The following is a 23,161-nucleotide window of genomic DNA, read 5'->3' on the forward strand; positions in this document are numbered from 1 at the left end:
AACTGGACTTAGCTCATAGTATGGCCTGCATTTTTTGTGAACTCATTCAGAAGCTGGAACTGCTATGACCACTCCTTCCCTTGTCCAGCCTAATCACAGAAGCTTTTGTATCATATGAACTCATTCAGTTTCTGCAACTGCTATGCCTGCTCCTCCCTAATCACAGAGGCCTTTGTAATATGTGAACTTGTTCACAAAATACAAAGGCTTCTGTTCATGTGAAGCAGAGGGGAGGGCCGAGCTGCTCTGTGTGCTTCTCTCCTCACACAGCGCATCCTCCGAGCAGTGCACTTAACCTGTCACATATAGGCAACAGAGATAAGTCACGAAGGTGACATGCACCTAATTGTACTTAACTTATAGCGTGTCTGCACGCTGGAATTCAGCTTTAAGGATAGCAAGTCTGGATTGGAGCCGTCAAAAAGGTGGTCTGACAAGTTAGCAGGCCGTGCAGAGGCGCTAGCTGTCAGATTGTTTCCTCTGTACAGAGCCCTATGCGTTTGTCAATACAGGACTCTGGGTTGTGATTGGGACACAGCCTATCAGCAGGTCGCAGCCAAGAACCATTGGCTGGGGCCTGCTGATAAAATCTTGCTGTGTACAATCACAGAAGTCGTCAGCAGAGGGGTTTGCGCACGTGCGCGCCTTTCAAGTGGCCGCCACGTACAGGCGCCTGTAGGAACAGTACATTGCAGACGGGCAGTCCTAAAGAGGATAAACAGTTCGAAACGCCCAGAGGGAGGGAAGGATTGGTGATCATGTGATCACTGTCACAGTGGTCACATGATCGTGAGGCGGTCCAGAGTGGTAGTCTAGAACGGATGCAGACGTGTGGGTGTTGAAGCCCAACCTTTTGCCATAGCACATATGTGTTGGGCAGTCGAAATGGGGGGGGGGGGGGGGGGATACCAGGAGCAGATTTATAGGTTATCTATTAGCCGATGCCTGAAATTCACTTTAAAACCCTTTCTTACCTTTTCGTGATCCTGTGGAGTGACCTGGGCCTGTCCAGGACTAAACCCGCCCTGTCCTGAAGATGCCTGACCACCAGGGACCTGCACAAAAAAAGGACAACAATGTACGATGACCAATGAGAAAAAATTATTAAAAAAAACAAAGAAAAAAAAAGTTACGTTTGGACGTTCTTGGCATATTGTATAATTCTGCTCAAATGTGAAAACTTTATAGAAGAGAGCGTTGTTCCACCACACAAGATCACTTTATTCCACAAAAAGACAGGTACTTATGCCATGCATCCAGAGCTCATGGGGCGCAACGACGTCACCGACTATGCCCCATCCAATATGTTTCGTCACCAATGAGCATCGTCAAGGGGATGGAGCATTTACAGTAGATTCTTTTTATGCTTTTTCTTTGTATTTATTTAGTGCGATTAATTTATTCATTCACAATTTTTCTTTACAGATGCACTTGGTGATATGCGATGAAGACAATTACGCTTATCAAGGAAGCGCATGGACTTATTTACATAGATGGTTCCGTTTTGCAATGAGAAGCTTAGTGTTGCACCTTAGTATATGCTGAGCGCAAAGATACATTTTCTATATAAACAAATGGAACTTAGTAATGAACAGACTGGCAAATCTAAATACTTTTATTGCTGTCCATGACACGACTGGGGGAGATTTTTCCTCACTTCCTGTGCCTGTAACAGGATTAAGAAAACAGGAGCTAAACAACACTTTCCAGACGCCTCCTTTGTGTCGGTTTTGTATTGCATAAATTCTTGTACTATTGTCTCAGCTAGTAAGGTTCAGTTCAGACCAAGCAGGTGCACTTCAGCTTGTCTTGTGCAGCGCAGCCTAATCATTTCCATGGGCTGCCCTAAGCTCAAGAAACATGTAAAATAAGTCCCTGAACCTTTTGCAAAATGGAATTGCACTGAACCAGGTGGAGCCATCATCTCGGCTAGTAAGACTCCATTCACAACATGCAGGTATGACGAAACGCGTGCGTTTCCACGTGTCGTGTACAGGGCAGACTATTCATTTCAATGGGCTGCCCTATGCTGGAGAAACGCGCAAATGAATTCCCTGACCATTTTGCGAAATAGCACTGCACTGAACCGCATGGAGCCATCATCTCAGCTAGTAAGGCTCTGTTCAATCCATGCAGGTGTACGACGAAACACACGCACTCCCTGTGTTGTGTGCAGGGCATCCTACTCCTGTCAATGGCTGCCCTATACTCGAGAAGCACGTAAAAAGTCCCTGATCTTTTTCGCAAAATCACATTGCACTGAACCACATGGAGACATCATCTCAGCTAGTAAGGGTCCTCTCACAAAATGCAGGTGCGACGAAACGCGTACAACCACACGCATCGCACACAGTTGCAGAGCGGCCCAATTCACTTGAATGGGTCGCATTCAGCAGATGCTATGCCCTCTGAAACACACAGTGGGTATAATTTCTGCCGTCAAGTAAAGCATCGGGGCTGCACCATGTTTCCACCTCCAACCGCTGCTGCGTAAGGGGGAGCGGTTGGGGGGGGGGGGGGGGGCAATAAGAATGCAGCTCAACGTTTATGTCATGCAATATATAGCCGCAATTCAATACCTAGACAATTGCAAGAGGGGGGAAAAAAAGAAATAAATGTCAAACCTGTCTTGACGGCTGAGGACCCCCTGGCCCCGGTACAGGTCCCTGGATTCCAGGCATGGGTCCCTTTGGCCCTGGGACAACAGGGCCTCTCTGCTCCCCTGCTCGAGGTTCCATTGCTCTGGGATCTCTTGCCCCTAAAAGGATGAAGATGTAGAGTAATCAATATAAAGGTCGTGGCTCTGGAGCCTCAAATGTATTAGTCATTAAATGTGCCTAGATGACGTTACCTCGCGCATCCATAGGAGGGCCCCGTGGATCCATTATAGGGGCTCCCCTTTGTTCTCCCATCATAGCTCGCGGTGGTTCCACCATTGGCCCTCCTCTGATATCCAGTGTTGCCGGGCCTCGCTCGTGAAGAAGAGGGGGACCACCCTGCATGGGCGGGGGCAAGTATCCCCGACTATAAACAAATGACATTTGATCATATTAATGGAGGGACATCTCTAAATTTCTTTCCCCCGAAACTCCAGCCTGACCATTATATATAAATTGTTTGGTAAAATAAAAAGTTATTTTAGTGAAATATACAAGATGAAGTTAAGCCGACTAAATAGATACCAAACATGTCATGCTTTAAAAATTCAAAATTATTTAAATTAAAATGCGGGCGAGGGGTGGACGGGGCACTTTAAATGATATATATTTTTTATTATTATTATTTTTTTTTTATAAAACGTGTGTTTGTTTGGGGGGGTTCTAAGTAATTTTCAAGCAAAAAATAGGGATTTTAAAGCGGGAGTTCTGCTGTTTTTTTAATATAAATAATAATAACAATAATAAAATATAATATATATAAAAAAAAATTCTTAGCAGAGAATCTAGAGAATAGAATGGCGATTGTTGCAATTTTATTTTTTTTTCTAAATAAATAAAAAAATTTCAGACCATTGGACGGACGTTTGGCGTTGCTTCCGTCATCCAATGGTGCCAAGTGGGGGGGTTATGGGCACCTCTCCTACCAAAGATAAAAATGATGCAGCGAATCCATCACAGAGACCACATATCTGAAAGCGGGCTGACTGCTGTTTAACCACTTCCGGACTGCCGCACGCCGATATACGTCCTAATTTTGAAGATGAATATTGTTATGGCAGCAGCTAGCAGCCATAACCCCGGTATCCTCTTCTTCAGCTGGCGGTCCAGTTTCCGATAAGAGTGGTCTCTGCGGCAGATACGAGTGAGGGGAAGATGGCCCCCACCCGTCTCCATAACAAAGCAGGGTGGAAGCAACATCAAAATGTCACTTCCGCCCATAGCTCTTAAAAAGGGCCATTTAATTTATTTTTTAAATGACAATTTTTATTTTTTTATTGCATTTTAGTGTAAACATGAGATGTGAGGTGTTTTTGACCCCCAGATCTCACATTAAAGAGCACCTGTCATGCTTTTTTCTATTACAAGAGATGTTTACATTCCTTGTAATAGGAATAAAAATGACAAAAAAATAAATAAGAAAATACATTTTTTTTTTAAAAACACGCCCCGCCGCGCTCGCGTGCAGAAGCGTACGCACACGTGAGCAGCGCCCGCATATGAAGACGGTGTTCAAACCACACATGTGAGGCATCGCCATGATCGATGGAGTGAGAGCAATAATTCTAGCCCTAAACCTCCTCTGTAACTTACACAAAAAATAAAAATAGGATTTTTGTACTCACCGTAAAAAAAATCCTTTTCTCTGTAATTCACAGACCGACACAGCTCCTCTCTCTAACTAAATGGGTTTGTTAGCCTGCCATTAGGAGAACTAGGCAAAAATTTTAACAATACACAGAACTTTAGTCCTGCCCCGGGGGGGGGGGGGGGGGGGGGGGTGGACCCTGTGCTAACAAGCCTCCCTGCTCCAAGGCAGAACTCAGTACGTCAACAAGCAGTATAACGTAGAGAAAAGGAGGGATGGGTGCTGTGTCGGTCGGTGAATTACAGAGAAAAGGATTTTACGGTGAATACAAAAATCCTATTTTTTCCTATATTCACTGACCGAAGCAGGTACCATTCCTGAAGAGCTGGGAGATATTCCATCACAGACCTGCTCCTGCGCAGGGTAGCTGCTGGCCCAGTATACTGTGATCCAGACATCAGTAGCCCGGTCATATGTATACCCCGGAGCATTGAAGCTCACTGACCACCTCTGGAGCTGAGGCATATCGTGGCCTGCCGAGCCTTAGTTGCGGCCTGCACACGCTCGATGGCCGGACTGGGGAAGACTACAAGGATAACTTAACCAGCCTGTCACCCAGCCAGCAGTTGATAGAAGATCCCAGGATCTTTCATCTTGCGCAAAAGTATAAATCCTGCATCAAAAAAATGGACCAAAGGGCCCGCAGGGTTCCTAGGTCATTCTCCTGCCTGGGAGCAGGGAGGGTTGTTAGCACAGGGTCTGCCCTCTGGGGCGGGACTAAAGGTCTGTGTATTGTGTTACAATTTTTGCCTAGTTCTCCTAATGGCAGGCTAACAAACCCATTTAGTTTCAGAGAGGAGCTGTGTCGATCGGTGGATATAAGAGAAATTTGGATTTTTTTTTTAAAACTCACCTCTAAATTGCCTGTTGCTAGGGGGTCTCTTGTAGCGCAGCATAGCGTAGCGTAGCATGCGCAGTGTGTGCCCGGCTGTGGCTTCAGTTACAATGCCGGCGACGCCGAGCGGGGGGGGGGGGGGGGGGTTGGGGGGGTGGTGGACGAGCGGGGCTTTGTTATCCCGCATCGCTGGACCCTGGGACAGGTAAGTGTCAGATTATTAAAAAAAGACAGCAGCTGCAGTATGTGTAGCTGCTGACTTTTAATTATTTTTTAAAAAAAACATTTTTTAAGGGGAACTCCTCTTTAAGTGGTTAACAATACTGTAGTAATGGTAGCTATCTCAACGTCAAAGTACCGACGTACAACAAAGTGGTTAAAAAAAAAATGGCACCGTTGACATCCCGGGTAAACCGAGCGCGATGTCACGGTCATTGCTTTCCGGGTTACCACAGTGGAGATTCGATCAAAGCTTTTGTTTATGTGTCCGACTACAAGGCGGACGTGCCAGCTGGTTGCTCAGGCATCCCCGATGGCGACGGGAGAGAGCCTGAGCAAATCTGCGGTAGGAGGGTGGTAGGGAGAGGGGCGTCCCCCTCCTGCTGTTTGTAATAGCAATCGAGCAGCTAGTTAGCCGCTCTGATTGCGGTTACAAGAGAGCTGACCTTCGGCTCTAAAAAAAAAAAAGGTACCAGGATGATGGCTGCAGTTGCATATCATCCCGGTGCAACCCCTTGAAGTCACATGACATACCGGGCATGAGATTTGGCATCAAGCGGTTAATAAAAAAATTAGTCCACAGGGTGGCATGCACTGCAATCCAGAACATAATACAAAGTGGATAAACTCCTGCAGTTCAGTTTCAACTCTCTTGCTAATTACCCGATTGGTTGCTCATCACTTGTGACGGTGAGCAGAGTTCCACCTCTTGGGTCATTGGGACCGTCTCCAAGAAGACCACGGGGTGGAATGCCAACTTGCGGAGGGGGGCCTCTCTGTACGGGAGCTCGCGGATCCGGGATAGGACCTAGGTTCAGAAGACAGAGGCATGCGTAAGATTAGTTGGCCCTCTTCAAAACGCATTGTGCTTTTACATGTAGGAAAAGATTGTCTAATATAAATTTTCACCGCATCTTCTCAAGATGAAAGAACAATTAAACACCCCCCCCCAATAATTAGGATCCAACCAAAACACGGGCAGAAGGATGTTTCTTTTTATTTAGAAACATAGAAGTGCCAAATCAAATCCATCCACATACATTGATCGTTAAAGAGCACCCTGCCGTGGCAAATGAAAAAAGTCTGCTGTTTTGCCAGCTCCCTGCCCACCCAAGACAAACGACTTAAACCCCTTTCCGCCTGCCCTGGTGTCCATTTAAATAGCTTTAACCAGGCCTGCCGATAAAGGGCTAGCACTTGCCCTCCTGAGCATGGCTCAGGGCCCATAAGTTCAACGGGGGGACAGTTACTGGAACCAATCTCCATGTAGCCCTTCCTGTTCATTCACTCTGCAGCAGAGAAAGGAGAGAAAAGACTGAGGAATTAAAGGAAAGAACAGGGAGCCTCTGTATGGAGCGCTTCCTGTTCATTCACTCTGCAGCAGAGAAAGAATTGAGGAATCTGTGTCCTCAATCTCGTTTTCTGCCTCAAAAGGGAGGCTTTGGGGAGGGGGGGTGTTTACTGAGCTACTGATCTCATCCTGACTGCCTTGGACAGCTTAGTTTTTGTGCTGGGAGCGCGCCATAAGCAATGGCTGCCCAGAAACGCATGAGGGTCGTTAAAGCCCACCCCTTTTCTGCCGCACAAAGGGGGTGGGCTTTAATGACTCAAAAGGTCGTAAAGGGGTTACAAAGCCATGATTCTACAGAAAAACAATTGTACAAAAAAAAAAAAAAAAAAAAAAAAGGAAAAGAAAAAAAAAAGGGAAAGCCATAAACAATTCCACACACAAAAAAAAAAAAAAAAAAAAAAAAAAAAAACACAAGAAGAGGGGAAAAGGAAAGCTTTAAGCATTTCTATGGAAAAAATAAATAAAATAAAAATAAAAAAAAGTCATAAAAACAATTCTACAAAAAGAAAAATAGAAGAGGGCTAAAGGGAAAGCCATAAAGAATTCAACAAAAAGAAAGGGAAAACCATAACTAATTCTACAAAAAGGAAGAAAAAAAAAAAGGGGGAAAGGGAAAACCATAAACGATTCTACAAAAAAATAAAAATAAAAGCGAAGAGGGCAAAAAGGAAAGCTCAAAGCATTTCTACGGAAAAAAAATATAAAAAAAAATTAAAGGAAAAAGTCAAACAATTCAACAAAAAAAAAGGAAAAAATATATATAGGGGGGGGGGGGGGGAGAAAACCATAAATATTTCTACAAAATGAAAGGCAAAACCATAACTAATTCTACAAAAAGAAAGAAAAAAAAAAGGGGGAAAGGGAAAACCATAAACAATTCTACAAAAAAAATTTTTAAATAAAAAAAGGGAAAGGAAAAGTCAAAACAATTCAACAAAAAGAAAGAAAAAAAAAATAAAAAATAAAAAAAAATAAAAAAAAAAAGGGGGGGGGGGGGGGCTGAAACCATGACAAATTCTACAAAAAAAAAAATTGGAGAAAGGGAAAACTATAAACAATTCTGCACAAAGAAAGGGGGGGCAAAAAGGGAAAACCATGCACATTCAACCCCATTGCATTGCGTTCTTGCAGGATTTCGAGCACCCATGGTGATGCCCCCCCGTGACTCCCGGAAGTGTCAGAGGCTGGGACCAAGATTTGTTTGTATTGAGGAATACAGGGCCTGGGGGTAGGCAAACAAAAAAAGTGGACCTTCCATTTGCCATGAAGGGTCTGCCTAAAAAGTGTATGTTATGTATGTAGAGAAGATTCACCTTCACTTCCTGTCCTGGAGAAATTTCCATCTTATTGGTCATTAGGCTATTAGATTGAAAGCTCCCATGAGCAGAGCCCCTCCTAACCCTCTTGTATTGTACTGTACCTGTGCGGTCACCCTTTAATAAGGTAGAGCACTGCACAAACTGTTGATGATATACAAGTCCTGTATAATATTAATTGGAACAGGTGTCCCCGATTCCCCATCGCCCCTTGTTCTAGTGACTTCTACATTTTGGATTTTCCCTCATTTAAAAAAAAATTTTTTATACATACAAATATACAGATATATATTAATATGAATAATAATATGAACATGAATTATATGAATAATATGAATAATATGAATAAAAATATATTATGAAATAATAAAATTATATAATATTATTCATAATGTTTGTTTTTATTATAATTATATAATAGTATTAATATTATAATAATAAACTAGAGCTGCACCGATACTGTGTGGTGCGATTTGCAGGAATACAGAAAACAATTGGTGCAAATCGCACTGCAAAAGAATTGCAATACCCACTATGTGCGTGCATAAAAAAAGGCAAAAGTGCCATCTAGTGGACAGTTTAAAAAAAAAAAAAAAAAAAAGTTAGAAAACTCACAGTACATGCTAAATTAATCTACGCAGGTGCCCCGCTCAGCTGAGAAATGTATTATATATTTTTATAAAAAAAGAAATAAAAAAAATAACATATTATATATATATATATATATATATATATATATATATATATATATATATATATATATATATATATATGATTTAAAACTGCCCACTAGATGGCACTATAATCCATTTCTACACACAGAAGAGGTGGGGGAAATCACACGCGATACTTTGTAGTGCGATTCGTGCCCATTCATTTTGTATAGACAAACAAATCGCACCACCACAAAGTATTGGTACCGGGAGCATTTCGGATACTCGTGCAAATGCTTGGTATCAGCACCGGTATTAGTGCATCTCTAATAATAATAATAATAATAAATGTTCTTTATACTTTTTGAGTAGAATCAGCAATACTCCCTGTAAAGTATATTGGCGAATATAAAATAAATAGTACAAATATTTACACGCATAGACATGCAGATAATGGCAGACAAAGCATAAAAGTTATGAATTGCGGGTCATGCAGCGGATTCTGTATGTGCGATTTTTAGTCTGGGGGAGTCGCAACATTAAAAAGTTACACTGAAGGTTCTTTTGCAATGCAGGAAAATGCCAGCCAATGACGGTGCAGATTCAGCGCGAGCGCCACAAGTCCAACGTCACGAAAAGGAGACAACCGGTTAGTGGGTTTACCAAACTCCTAATGTGGTGATGATTGTCCAGCGATAGGTAGCTTATGACCCGGGCAGGGCATTGTGGGATTGGGGGGAGGGGCGGGTATGTTTAGCCAGGCACCCCCAAACGTTCACTGCATAAGATTCCTGACAGATAACTGTCCAAGGCACAATGCACACTTAAGGCTCGTTTACATTTGCTTTAAAATGTGGCATTGGACATTTTTTTTTTTTAAAAGAAAAAATGCCAATGCCTGAATGCCAATCAAGGCTCCTGTTGCTAAATAAAATGGTCACCTTACAGTCCTGGTCACACATTGAGTTTGCTTCAAAAATGATCCCCCCTTAGTGGTGGCACCCACGTTCGGCAGATCCCCACCTCGTTGGCACCCACGTTCGGCAGATCCCCACCTCAGCGACCCACAGCTGGTGCATGTGGGAGGGAGAGGGCCCCACTGCTCGTGCCCGTGGGAGGGAGAGGGCCCCACTGCTCGTGCCCGTGGGAGGGAGAGGGCCCCACTGCTCGTGCCCGTGGGAGGGAGAGGGCCCCACTGCTCGTGCCCGTGGGAGGGAGAGGGCCCCACTGCTCGTGCCCGTGGGAGGGAGAGGGCCCCACTGCTCGTGCCCGTGGGAGGGAGAGGGCCCCACTGCTCGTGCCCGTGGGAGGGAGAGGGCCCCACTGCTCGTGCCCGTGGGAGGGAGAGGGCCCCACTGCTCGTGCCCGTGGGAGGGAGGGAACCTCATTGTTGGTGCCCTGGGGGGGTGGGGGTAGAGAGAGTCCCATTTTTTGGGGTCAGTGGGAGGAATAGTACCCCAGGGGCCAAATAAAAGGCAAGAACATGGCCGCATCTGGCCTGTGGCCCACAGTTTGGAGACGGCTGATCTGGCCACACAGGCAAATGGGGTAAAAAACACAGCAGAACCATATCTATCTATAATAGAAGGGGGTGTTCCTGCAGTCACTGGTTCCCCACACACAGTCAGGTACCTGATACTCTCTCTACTGGAGCAGGACCAGATGGGGGCACTGGAGAGTGCTGCAAGCTCCCTTCCATTGACAGCATGAAAAAAAAAGACCAAGACACATTTATAACATGAAAAGAAAAAAAGAAAAAAAAAAAAAAAAAAAAGTATTGGCATACTAAACGAAGGACAAAAGAGGAAAGTCACAAACCATATATACAAGTCTACTCAGTACCATGTCAATTAGAAAAAGTATGTCAATTTGAGAATTAAACCAATAAAAAAAATTAAGTCTTGAAAATTCAACATCTTTCAGATCAAATAGCAGGCGCATTCCTTTAACCACTTTGCATCCAATTTTGACATTTCTCACTATAGAGTTAAAAAAAAAAATCAAAATTTTTGCTAATAAAATTACTTAGAACCTCCAAACTAATATATATTTTCCGAATGCAAAGACCCTGAAGAATAAAATGGTGGTTGTTGCAATTTTTTTTTCAGCTGATATTTGCACAGCTGTTTATCAAACTCAAAATTTTTCAGGGAAAAAAAAAAAAAAAGTTTTTTTTTTTTTTTTTATATGTTGCATCGAGTGAATAAATACCAAACGTGTCAAGATTTTAAAATTACGTAGGCCAGTGAAATGGTGACATTTGTGACACTGTAATAGCTATTATAGGTTACCAGTTTAGAATTAAAATGTGAACTCTGGCACTAGGATTTTTGCTCTCGTGCCGACGTTCATGTCGATATCTCACGTGTAGTGCGATCGCCATTAACTCATGTGTGAGAGATCTACCCGCGGGTTAGCATTTGCGCATGAGTGGGTGCTTTTTAAAAAAAAAAACACTTAACAACTGCCCATAGCCGATTAACGGCTTCAGGGCGGTTGTTTAACTCTGAGAGGCCGTTAATTAATGGCCTCCCAAAATTCTGCTCTTGCGCGCCCCCTGGGGCGCACACACGAGAGCATCCGGATCACAGTAAACAGCCGCTCGTCGCGGCCGATACCCCGCCAATACTCGGCCCATAGCCCGCCAATACTCGGCCCATACCCCGCCATACTCAGTGATACCCTGCAATACCCAGCCATAGACGCCCCCCCCCCACCCCTCACCGCCCTCCGGTGCTTCTACCAACTCGCCAATACGATCAAAGCCAGAATCTTTTTTTAATTTATTTTTTTTATTTCAGGCTTCCCAGCCTAGAGGTGAGATGTGGGGTCTTATTGACCCCCAGATTTCACTGTTAAGAGGACCTGTCATCCCATATTCCTATTACAAGGGATGTTTACATTCCTTGTAATAGGAATAAAAGTGATCAAAAATTTATTTTTGGGGAAAAAAAAAGTCAATAAATAAAGTAAAAACACAATAAAAAAAATTTAAAGCGCCCCTGTCCCCATGTGCTCGCATGCAGAAGCGAACGCATACGTAAGCCCCGCCCACATATGAAAACGGTGTTCAAACCACACATGTGAGTTATCGTCGTGAACGTTAGAGCGAGAGCAATAATTCTAGCCCTAGACCTCCTCTGTAACTCAAAACATGTAACCAGTAAAAAAAATTTAATGGGGATGGGGATTTAATGGGGATTTTTAAGTAGCGACGTTTGGCGCCATTCCACGGGCATGTGCAATTTTGAAGAGTGACATGTTCGATATCTATTTACTCAGCATAACTTCATCTTTCACTTTATGCAAACTTTACTGTTTTTTTTTTTTAAGCACAAAACGTTTTTTTCCCCCAAAAAAACGCGTTCGAAAAATTGCTGCGCAAATACCGTGTGAGATAAAAATTTGCAACAACCACCATTGTATTCTCCAGGGTCTTTGCTAAAAATATTATATATATATATATATATATATATATATATATATATATATATATATATATATATATATATATATATATAATGTTTTGGAGTTCTGTGTAATTTTCTAGCAAATAAATGATCATTTTTACATGTAGGAGAGAAATGTCAGAATTGTCCTGGGTGCTACAGAACGCCTGATGGCGCTCCCTGCATGTTGGGCCTCTGTATGTGGCCACGCTGTGTGAAAGTCTCACACATGTGGTATCGCCGTACTCGGGAGTAATAGCAGAATGTGTTTTGGGGTGTAATTTGTGCTATGCATATGCTGTGTGTGAGAAATAACCTGATAATATGACAATTTTGTGGAAAAAAAAAAAGGAAAAAAAAAATCTTGATTTTGCAAAGAATTGTGGGAAAAATTACAACTTCAAAAAACTCATCATGCCTCTTACTAAATACCTTGGAATGTCTTCTTTCCAAAAAGGGGTCATTTGGGGGGTATTTGTACTTTTCTGGCATGTTAGGATCTCAAGAATTGAAATAGGCCATCAGTACTTCAGGTGTGATCAATTTTCAGATAATGGCACCATAGCATGTGGACTCTATAACTTTCACAAAGACCAAATAATATCCACCAATTTGTACTTATTTTTACCAAAGATATGTAGTGGTATAAATTTTGGCCAAAATTTATGAAGAAAAAATTACTAATCTGCTAAATTTTATAACAGAAACTAAGAAAAATTCATTTTTTCACAGAATTTTGGGTCTTTTTTCTTTTATAGCACAAAAAAAAAAAAAAAAAAAACTGAGAGGTGATTAAATACCACCAAAAGAAAGCTCTATTTGTGTGAAAAAAAGGACAAAAATTTCATATGGGTCCACTGTTGCATGACTAAGTAATTGTCATTCAAAATGTGAGAGCACCGAAAGCTGAAAATTGGTCTGGTTATTAAGGGTGTTTAAGTGCCCAGTGGTCAAGTGGTTAAATTGTATTTGTTTTTTTGCACTTCTTTAGAATATATAATAAAAAATACATAATTTTTTCAAATATATATAAAAATGGGGATAGAGATTTATGTGTATGTATATATATATATATATATATATATTTGGGCGGCACAGTGGTGTAGTGGTTAGCACTCACACCTAGCAGTAAGAAGGGTCGCTGGTTCACATCCCAACCACGACACTACCTGCCTGGAGTTTGCATGTTCTCCCTGTGGCTGCGTGGGTTTCCTCTGGGTACTCCAGTTTCCTCCCACAATCCAAAGACATGCAGGTAGGTTAATTGGTTTCTGTCCAAAAATTGGCCCTAGTATATGAATGGGGGCCTTGGATTGTGGACTCCTTGAGGGTAGGGACTGATGTGAGTGTGCAATGTACAGGGATAGGGACAATTGTAGACACTCACTCAGGTTGAACTGGATGGACTGGTGTCTTTATTCAACCTTACTAACTATGTAACTATATATATGTATGTATATGTGTATGTGTATATATATGTGTATATATATGTGTATATATATGTGTGTGTGTGTGTGTATATATATAAACACATTTTAAAACCGAGGCTCTTTCCTTAAGTTAAATATTGTTTATTTTAACTTTATTTTTATACTTTCTCTTTACATTTTTTTTTCATCACTTTTATTCCTAATACAAGGAATATAAACATCCCTTGTAATAAGAATAAGGCATGACAGGTCTATAAAGATCCCACATCTCTCCTCCAAGCTGGGAAGACCGAGATCCAAAAAAATAAAAATAAAAATGAACTGTCTCTGCCTTTCCAGCCGAGTCCCTGGTTTCGGTTTACAGCCGCACACCCGGGACGTGACGTCATAACGCCACACCCAAGTCTCTGAGGGTCATAGAGATTTACTAGGGACCATCTGGGCCACCAGAAATCTCTATGCTGAACTTCCTGTGTTGACTGATTCGTTCTCTGGCTCGCCGATCGCACAGGCAAGCTGGGGGGAAAACACCGGAGGGCGGTGGGAAGGGGGAAGACCCCTCCCACCACCTGTAAGAACGATCAAGCGGCCGAACTGCCGATATGATCGTTCTTACATAGCAGAGAATGGACCAGCCGAAAAAGACATTACCTGGATGATGACTGCAGCTGCATCCATCATCCAGATATCCCCACAGATGTTATGCCTGAAAATTTGGGGGGTCAATTAGAGATTCATCCCCTCCCCCCATCCAGATACTGCTAGAGAGAGCACATCTACCTGCAACCAAAATATTAATTCATCGATTTTTACCTTGAGGTCTCTCCATAGACATCCCTGGTCCCGGAGGCATCCCTTGGGGCTGTAAGACTCCTAGAATAGAAGAAAGACTTTAACCTCTGAGATTTAATGCAGACGATAAATGCATTTATACAATAAATGTACTACTTCTCTTGAGTCTCTGGGTCTTTCTGCTGCCCTTTGCTCCTCCGTAAGATCAAGTTTGGTGGGAGGAGCCAGCAGGCTCCTGTAAAGGTCAGAGCACCCCACCTCTTGAATGTTATAGGAAAGAACACATTCTTAGCATCCTTTTAGACAGTGCATCACTGATGTTAGGTCTTTCTGCTGGCCTTTGCTCCTCAGTAAAGGCAAGTTTGGTGGGAGGAGCCAGCACACTCGGCCATGAAGCGGTTGTATACCCCACTTTCACATTTAGTCTATAATGAGGCTTACTTGTAGGTAAAATGAATATCTCCTAAACCTGTACGGCCCTGAAGGTCCGGCAGATTATGCTGGAAATTCAGAGCTCCTTGCCAGAACGACTTCCCGGCTCCAGCCACTCGCAGTGCCGGAGCCAGTGAACTCGGAAGAAACGATGAAGGAACATGTTAACAAGTGATGCCGACACTTAGTTCTAAGGTCAGTATTTCATAATGCGCTAGTATGTGGTGCATACTACCGCATTATGCCTTTGCCTTCGTTTTTTTCTTTTTTGCGGCCATACAACTGCTTAAAGCGGAGTTCCACCCAGAAATGGAACGTGTCCCATTTGGAAACTGTCTAATCCAGGTATTTGCTCCCAATTACTGCGAAAGATCGCCGCAGTATCCACTGCGATCTACGCCATGTCCGGCCCCTCCTCCCCCCCTCTTATAGGACACATAGGTCCCTGAAGACCGCAGGGACCATTCAGAACACGCATGCGCAGTAGGGAAACAGGCTGTGAAGCTGCAAGGCTTAATTTCCCTTACTTAAGATGCTGGCAGCTGCACCCAGAAGCCAAAGGATGGGTCGGCTTCGGGTAAGGAAATCGCGAGCGCCCTGGACAGTTAAGCGTCCCAATTTTAAAAGTAAGCAGCTGCAATATTTTTAGCTGCTGACGTTTAAAAAAAAATTTTGCAGGCGGAACTCCGCTTTAAGTTAAGGAAAGAAAACTTTCATGGCATCCTTTTAGACGTGCATCCCTGACGGCAGGTATTTCTGCTGGTCTTTGTTTCTCAGTAAGATCAAGTTTGGTGGGAGGAGCCAGCAGGTTCCTATAAATGGCAAAAACAAAAAAAAACCCTGTCTTGGATGTTATAGGAAAATAACAAATTCCTAGCATTCTTTTAGACATGCATCCTGATGGCCACTGGGGGCTGCAGACTTTAGCTGTGCAATCTGCCGATTAATTGCCTAAAATCGCTTGAATGAAGTGCAAGGCGTTTAGCACAAAAGGACACTGCCCTAGGTGGGTCCGCTATATGGTCTCCCATGCTATCCTCACAAGTGCAGATGAAAACGCCCAGGTCGTCAACTGAAGATAGAATGTACAAAAAAAAAAAAAAAAAAAAGCCGGATGGTTGCACTCTGCGAAGCTCCAATGTATTGAAAGCAAATCACAAGTAGAAAGAAATAGAAGCAGGGGCTGCAAGGAGAGTCTACGCATTTCACGCTGATTTAGCGCCTACTCACGTCACGAGTCAGCGCAAAATCGTCGTGAAATGCGTCAACGCTTCTGTTTTATAGCAGAAAGTAAAAAAAAGATTTTGTTTTTCTTCAAAATCGTATTTTTTTTTCCTTTTGGTTTATAGTGTAAAAAATAAAAACCGCCGAGGTGATCAAATATCACCAAAAGAAAGCTCTATGTTGGAAAAACATCGCACGACCGCACAATTGTCAGTTAAAGTGGAGTTCCAGCCTGTAAAAAAGTAAAGTCAGCAGCTACAAAATGTAGCAGCTGACTTAACCCCTTGCTTACCGGGCACTTAAAACCCCCCTCCTGCCCAGACCAAATTTTCAGCTTTCAGCGCTGTCACTCTTTGAACGACAATTGCGCGGTCATGCTACACTGCACCCAAATGACATTTTTATAATTTTTTTTCTCACAAATAGAGCTTTTTTTGGTGGTATTTGATCACCTCTGGGTTATTTTTTTTTTTAACAAAAAATAAGACTGAAAATTTGAAAAAATAAATAAATAAATAAAATAAAATAAAAATGCAGTTTTATATTTTGTTATAACATTTTGCAAACAGGTAATATTTTGCCTTCATTGATGTACGCTGATGGGGAGCAGTGATAAGCAGTTCTGCTAGGTGGTGGCACAGATGAGGCATTGGCACCACTGGTGGGCATTGATAGGTAGCACTGATATACACTGTTGGACACCGATTGGTGGGCACAGATGAGGTGGCTGTGCCTCTTCCTCTTCAGGACCGATGTCCCTTACACAGAAGACGATGATCAGCTTTTTTTTTTCTCCTAACACTGTCAGCGTGAAAAAAAAAAAAAAAAAAAAAAAAAGATTACCGATCTTCTGTTTACATCATGTGAACAGCTGTCATTGGCTGAGAGCTGATCACGTGGTAAGGGGCTTGGGATCTGTGATCATCTAAGTCTCACGCTTCTCACGGGGGGGGGGGGAGCGTGCAAAGGGGAGGACATCTATTGACTGTCTCCCAGCAACGTAGGTCCACGCTGTAGCCTCTATTCGGCTATAGCAGACGGGAAGAGGTGAATATAAGGACACTTATCACGTAATGTCGGCACCCCTAGCTGATTAGTCAATCAGCTTCGGGTGCCGGTGCCTTCACTAAAAGGGAATAGGTGCGGCTTCCTGGCCACATAAGGAGGGGGGGCAAGAAATTTAATTGATCGCTGCGCGGCGATCTTTCCTGGAAGTGGGGGCTGGTACCTGGGCCAGCCCTGAAAAGTAAATAAGATCAATAATACACAGATTCAGGCTGCATTCACACCTTAGCGTTTCGTTTTCAGGTAGAAAGTCACGCGTTTTTACTGCGTGCTTTTTTTGCAGCGGATTTTGCTGCATTTTTGCACAGGTTAGGTGGTCACCAATTTAAAAAGCAGAAAAAGGCCTGTAATCTGCCCAAAAAGAAGTATACTTGTACTTTTTTGAGCTTTGGGCATTTTGCTTCAGGTGACAAAATGCTCAGATGTGAAAAGGTGCAATTGAAATGAACGGGATTTTGCTTGTTGGGAGTTTTTAGAATTTTTTTGGGGGGTGTTGTACGTGCTGAAAATGCTCAGGTGTGAATGCAGCCTTATGTCCATTCACTGGAATGTATGGTTCTCGGCTCCAATCAAAAAGGCAAAAAATTTTTTTATACATTTCAAAGTAAAATATAATTAATCTTACAACCTTGTGGTCCTGGTCCGGGGTTTACCATTGGACCAGGCATGCCACCTTGCATGCCCCCTTGCATTCCACCTTGCATGGCACCTTGCATAGGGAGAGGCTGCATCATTGGTGGTCCTCCGTTCACATGCATTGGTCCCTTGGAAGAGAAAAAAAAATTACAGACTAAGGCCTATCAGTAAATGGCTAGATATTTGAAAACATTGATCAAAATATTTTATAATATAAATATATACACACACACATACTCACACGTGTTCCATTGCAATCACAAACATTTTACTAAACCGCTTTCCTATATATCCCATGACGTTATAATATTGTGCTGCTAGCACTTAAAAAAGTTCCACATCCCCCCTCCTTACAATACTTTTAAACAGAAAATGTATCATGAATATAACAAAACTAAATTAAAATTAAAAAAAGCTAATAAACCACATAATACAGTCTTCTTGTGAATTTTTTGTGCTTCAACCTCCACTCTTCTTTAGTGAATATAATTTATCACTCCATTCGTGTAGGAAACCCCACCATAAGCTCACCTTCTGTATTTGATCTATAAATTATAATTAGACCAAACAGCATGCATTCCCCTTTAAGAGCTCTTTGCTTTCAGTCCCTTCGTCGTCCCTCTGATGAAGCCTAGTGATGGGGCGTAACGCGTAAAGGAAGGGGGCGGACATCTCGCCGCTCAGATAGAAAGCGTACTTGTGTGCATGGGGAGGAGCCCGCGATACCCGCGTGCATGGGGAGGAGCCCGCGATACCTGTGTGCATGGGGAGGAGCCCGCGATACTTATGTATATGGGATTTTTTTTGGTTTTTTATTATCAATAAATTTGCAACGATTTCAAACAAACGTCTCTCACATTGTCATTATGGGGGATGGTTTGTAGAATTTTGAGAAAATAATGAATTGAATCCATTTTGGAATAAGGCTATAAACATAACAAAATGTGGAAAAAGAGAAGCGCTTTTCAGGATGCTCTGTACATAGGCTGATCAGCAGGGGGCCGGTGGACATCCATTGGCCGGCACCTGCTGATCGGCTATTGCTGTGGCTAATCATAGCAAATGCGCCACGCGTGCCCCCTTACCCTGCAAGTGCCAGATCATGTACCAAGTACGTGATCTGCCGCAGGAGAGCCACTCTGCCGCCGTATAACGAAGTTATGTGGACAGCAAGTGGTTACTCAGTAGGTGTAAAGGGATAAAAAAAAAAATATATATAATAATAATAAATAATAATACCGATAAAAGGAAAAAAATAAATAAAAAATTACTATAAAGCTTACCACAGGTAGCTGCTGGGCAGGAACATTCTGCTGATTGAGAGGCACAGAGGGTCCTTGGCCTGGCGGCTGCTGGTTTCCGGGAAGCATGGTTGGCAATACCGTGGGACGGTGAAGGATTTTCTAAGCAAAAAAAAAAAAAAAAAAAACACACAAAGCTGAACAACAGAAAATGTGCATCACAAGATGATATTTGCATGCAATGATCAGTAAAACCAGTGCGCCACGGGGATATCAAAAGAGAACTGGTGATACAGTGGGGGGGGGGGGGGGGAATAAGCATTTGATAGGCTGCCGATTTTGTACGATTTTTTGCCCCACTGACAAAGAAACGATCGGCCTATAATTTTAACGGTCGGTTTATTATAACAGTGAGAGACAAAGTAACAACAAAAATATATGCAGGAGAAACACATTTCCAAAAAGTTATAAATGGATTAGCATTTTAACAAGTGAAATAAGTATTTGACCCCCTTTGCAAAACATGACGTAGTACTTGGTGGCAAAACCCTTGTTGGCAATCGCAGAGGTCAGACATTTCTTGGAGTTGGCTCCACCAGGTTTGCACACATTTCAGGAGGGATTTTGTCCTCTTTGCAAAGTCATTAAGGTTTCCAGCATGACGTTAGGTAACTCGAACCTTCAGCTCCTTCACATATTTTCTATGTGATTACAGTCTGGAGACTGGCTAGGGCACTTCAGGACCTTCTTCTTGAGCAACTCCTTTGTTGCCTTGGCCTTGTGTTTTGGGTCATTGTCATGCTGGAATATCCATGCACAACACATTTTCAATGCCATGGCTGAGGGAAGGAGGTTCTCATCCAAGATTTGATGGTACATGGCCCCGTCTATCGTCCCTTTAATACAGTGAAGTTGTCCTGTCCCCTTAGCAGAAAAACACCCTCAAAGCATATTGTTTCCACCTCCATGTATGATGGTGGGGATGGTGTTCTTGGGGTCATAGGCAGAATTCTTCCTCCTCCAAATACGGCAAGTTGAGTTGATGCCAAAGAGCTTGATTTTGGTCTCCTCTGATCACAACACTTTCCCCCCTTTTGGTCTCCTCTGAATCATTCAGATGTTCATTAGCAAACTTCAGATGGACCTGTACATGTGTTTTCTTGAGTAAGGGGACCTTGCGGGCGCTGCAGGATTTCAGTCCTTCACGGTGTAGTGTGTTACCGATTGTTTTCTTGGTGACTATGGTCCCAGCTGAGATCATTGACAAGATCCTCCCGTGTAGTTCTGGGCCGATTCCTCACCGTTCTCATGATCATTGAACCTCCACGATGTGAGATCTTCCATGGAGCCCCAGACCGAGGGAGACTGACTGTTAATTTTTTGTTTCTTCCATTTGCAAATAATCGCACCAACTGTTGTCACCCTCTCACCAAGCTGCTTGGCGATGGTCTTGTAGCCCATTCCAGCCTTGTGTAGGTCTACAATCTTGTCCCCAACATCCTTGGACAGCTCTTTGGTCTTGGCCATGGTGGAGAGATTGGATTCTGTGGAAAGGTGTCCTTTATGCAGGGAACGGGCTGAGATTAGGAGCACTCCCTTTAAGAGTGCTCCTAATCTCAGCTAGTTACCTGTATAGAAGACACCTGGGAGCCAAAAATCTTGCTGATTGATAGGGGGATCAAAAACTTACTTCTCTCATTAAAATGCAAATCAATTTATAACTTTTTTAAAATGCGTTTTTCTGGATATTTTTGTTGTTATTTTGTCTCTCACTGTTATAGTAAACCGACCATTAAAATTATAGACCGATCGTTTCTTTGTCAGCGGGCAAATGTACAAAATCAGCAGCTGATCAAATACTTTCCTTGGAGGACCGGAGACGACATCATGACGTCACTTCTGGTCTAGGCTGGAATAAAACTTATTTTTTGGGTTTTTCTTTTTAAAGCGAAAGATGAAAAAAAGTTTCTTTTTTTTTAGTTTTTGCTTTTAGGAGGTAAAAAAGGTGAGATTTGTGGTCTTTCAACTCAGATCTCTCCTCATTTCTATTACAAGGGATATTTACATTCCTTGCAATAGGAATAAAAGCGATAAAAAAATAAAAAAAAATAAAAAAAAAATGTAAAAATAAAAAAAAGTCAAATAAACTTTTTTATTATTTATTTTTACAGTTTTTTGCGTTACTTTTTTATTGTTATAACGCAAAAAAATGTAAATAAAAAAGTTAAATAATAATAAAAAAAATGAAAGCGCCCCATCTATACGTGCTCAAGCACAGAAGTGAACGCATACATAAGGTGCGCCCGCATACGTAAACGGTGTTCGAATCACACATGCGAGGTATCACTGCAATCGTTAGAGCAAGAGAAATAATTCTAGCACTAGACCTCCTCTGTAACCCTAAACAAGTAACCTGTAAAAGTCATTTAACCACTTGCTTACTGGGCACTTAAACCCCCCTCAGTCCCAGACCAATTTTCAGCTTTCAGCGCTGATGCACTTTGAATGACAATTGCGCGGGCATACAACACTGTACCCAAATGAAATTTTTATCATTTTTTCCCACAAATAGAGCTTTCTTTTGGTGGTATTTAATTACAGCTGGGAGTTTTATTTTTTGCTAAACAAACAAAAAAAGATGGAAAAAAAAAAAAAAAATCATGTTTAATAGTTTGTTATAAAATTTTGCAAACGGGTCATTTTTCTCCTTCATTGAAGTGCGCTGATGAGGCGGCACTGATAGGCTGCATTGGTGGGCACTGATAGGCATAGTTAAGGTGGCACAAATAGGCACAGATAAGGCAGCACCGATGGGCACAGATAAGGCGGCACTGATGGGCAAAGATGGGCACATAAGATGGCACGGATGGGCACTGATAGATGGGACTGATGGGCACTGATAGGTGGCTCTGATAGGTGGCACTGCTGGGCACTGGTAGATGACACTGATGGGCACAGATATGTGGCACTGGGGTGCAGCACCTTTGTTAAGGCAGATTGTGGGCACTGCTAGGTGGCACTGTGGGCACTGCTGGGTGGCACTGACGGGGGGCACTTACTTTTTTTAATGTGGCACTTGCAGGGGGCAGGTGGGCACTGGCAGGGGGCAGGTGGGCACTAGCAGGGCTGGCCATGATTGGGACTGATGTCCCGATCACAGCCGCCGGTGATCGGGTTTTTTTTTTTCTCCTCGCGCTGTCAGCGCGAGGAGGAATAATAGCCGATTACCGGCTCCGTTATATCACATGATCAGCTGTCATTGGCTGACAGCTGATCACGTGATAAGGGGTCGGGATCGACCCCTTGCACGGATCGGTGATCAGGCGAGTCTCGTAGACTCGCCGATCACAGAGCGCGCCCCTCAGGGGGCGCGCAGGCAGCTTGTGCACGGGACGACATCAATAGACGTAGTCCCGGAAAAGGAGATCCGCGCTGTAGCCGTCATTTGACTATAGCGCGGATCTCAAGTGGTTAAAGCGTCAAAGTGAAAAAAATTGAATTAGATACCGCGCTAAAAACTAAATAAATAAATAAATCAGTAAAAATATAGCTGCAGCTCAAATTTGTAGGATATATACAAACACCATAACCAAAACATAGAAACAGCTGCGCATAAAATTAAGCTAAAATAATATATTATATAGCAGTAAATAACACCAATAAATCACCATAATATAAAATCAAAATCATGAATGAACATGTGATTAAATAAATGTGTAGTACGTGATAAATACGGGACAAAAAACAAGTCTTAAAATAAAAAAGTAAAGCGTCGCCTGTGGAGAGATTTTAAGTACCGTAGTTTGTCACCATTCCACGAACGTGTGCAATTTTAAAGAGTGGCATGTTAGGTATCTATTTACTCAGCATAACATCATCTTTCACATTATACAAATTGCGCTAACTATTGTGTTTGTTTTTTGTTTTTTTTAATTCATTAGAGTGTAGTTTTCCCAAAAATTGCAAAACTGCTGCACAAATTTCATGCAACATAAGAAAATTGCAACAGTCGCCATTTTATTCCCCAAAGTCTCTGCTATAGAAAAATAAATGTATAATGTTTGGAGGTTATAAGTAATTTTCTTGCAAAAAATACGGATAAAAAAAAAAAACAAGAAAGAAAAAGCCCGGTCAGCAAGTGGTTAAACACAAAAATGAAAACTCTAGACAACCAACCAATCACAACTCACTGCAGGGGTCTCAAACTGGTGGC

At 42.5% G+C, this 23,161-nt stretch overlaps 1 protein-coding gene across 2 annotated transcripts in view; it reads right to left on the reverse strand.

The window, feature by feature from the left end:
- Positions 1-974: 974 nt before the first annotated feature.
- CSTF2 (cleavage stimulation factor subunit 2) overlaps positions 975-23,161 on the reverse strand; it is a gene marked incomplete at its 3' end in the record, with an annotated part of 32,890 nt that continues 10,703 nt past the window's right edge. The window contains 8 exon segments of one of the 2 annotated variants that reach the window (XM_077470768.1): positions 975-1,055; positions 2,625-2,758; positions 2,852-3,024; positions 6,023-6,167; positions 10,312-10,371; positions 14,372-14,431; positions 17,700-17,835; positions 18,991-19,110. In XM_077470768.1, the coding sequence (XP_077326894.1) occupies positions 975-1,055; positions 2,625-2,758; positions 2,852-3,024; positions 6,023-6,167; positions 10,312-10,371; positions 14,372-14,431; positions 17,700-17,835; positions 18,991-19,110 (909 nt within the window). 2 annotated transcript variants of the gene reach the window in all.

This window comes from Lithobates pipiens, unplaced genomic scaffold (genome assembly GCF_037356315.1).
Source record: "Lithobates pipiens isolate NorthernLeopardFrog02 unplaced genomic scaffold, aLitPip1_a1.2 Scaffold_1, whole genome shotgun sequence".
Lineage (NCBI taxonomy): Eukaryota > Metazoa > Chordata > Amphibia > Anura > Ranidae > Lithobates > Lithobates pipiens.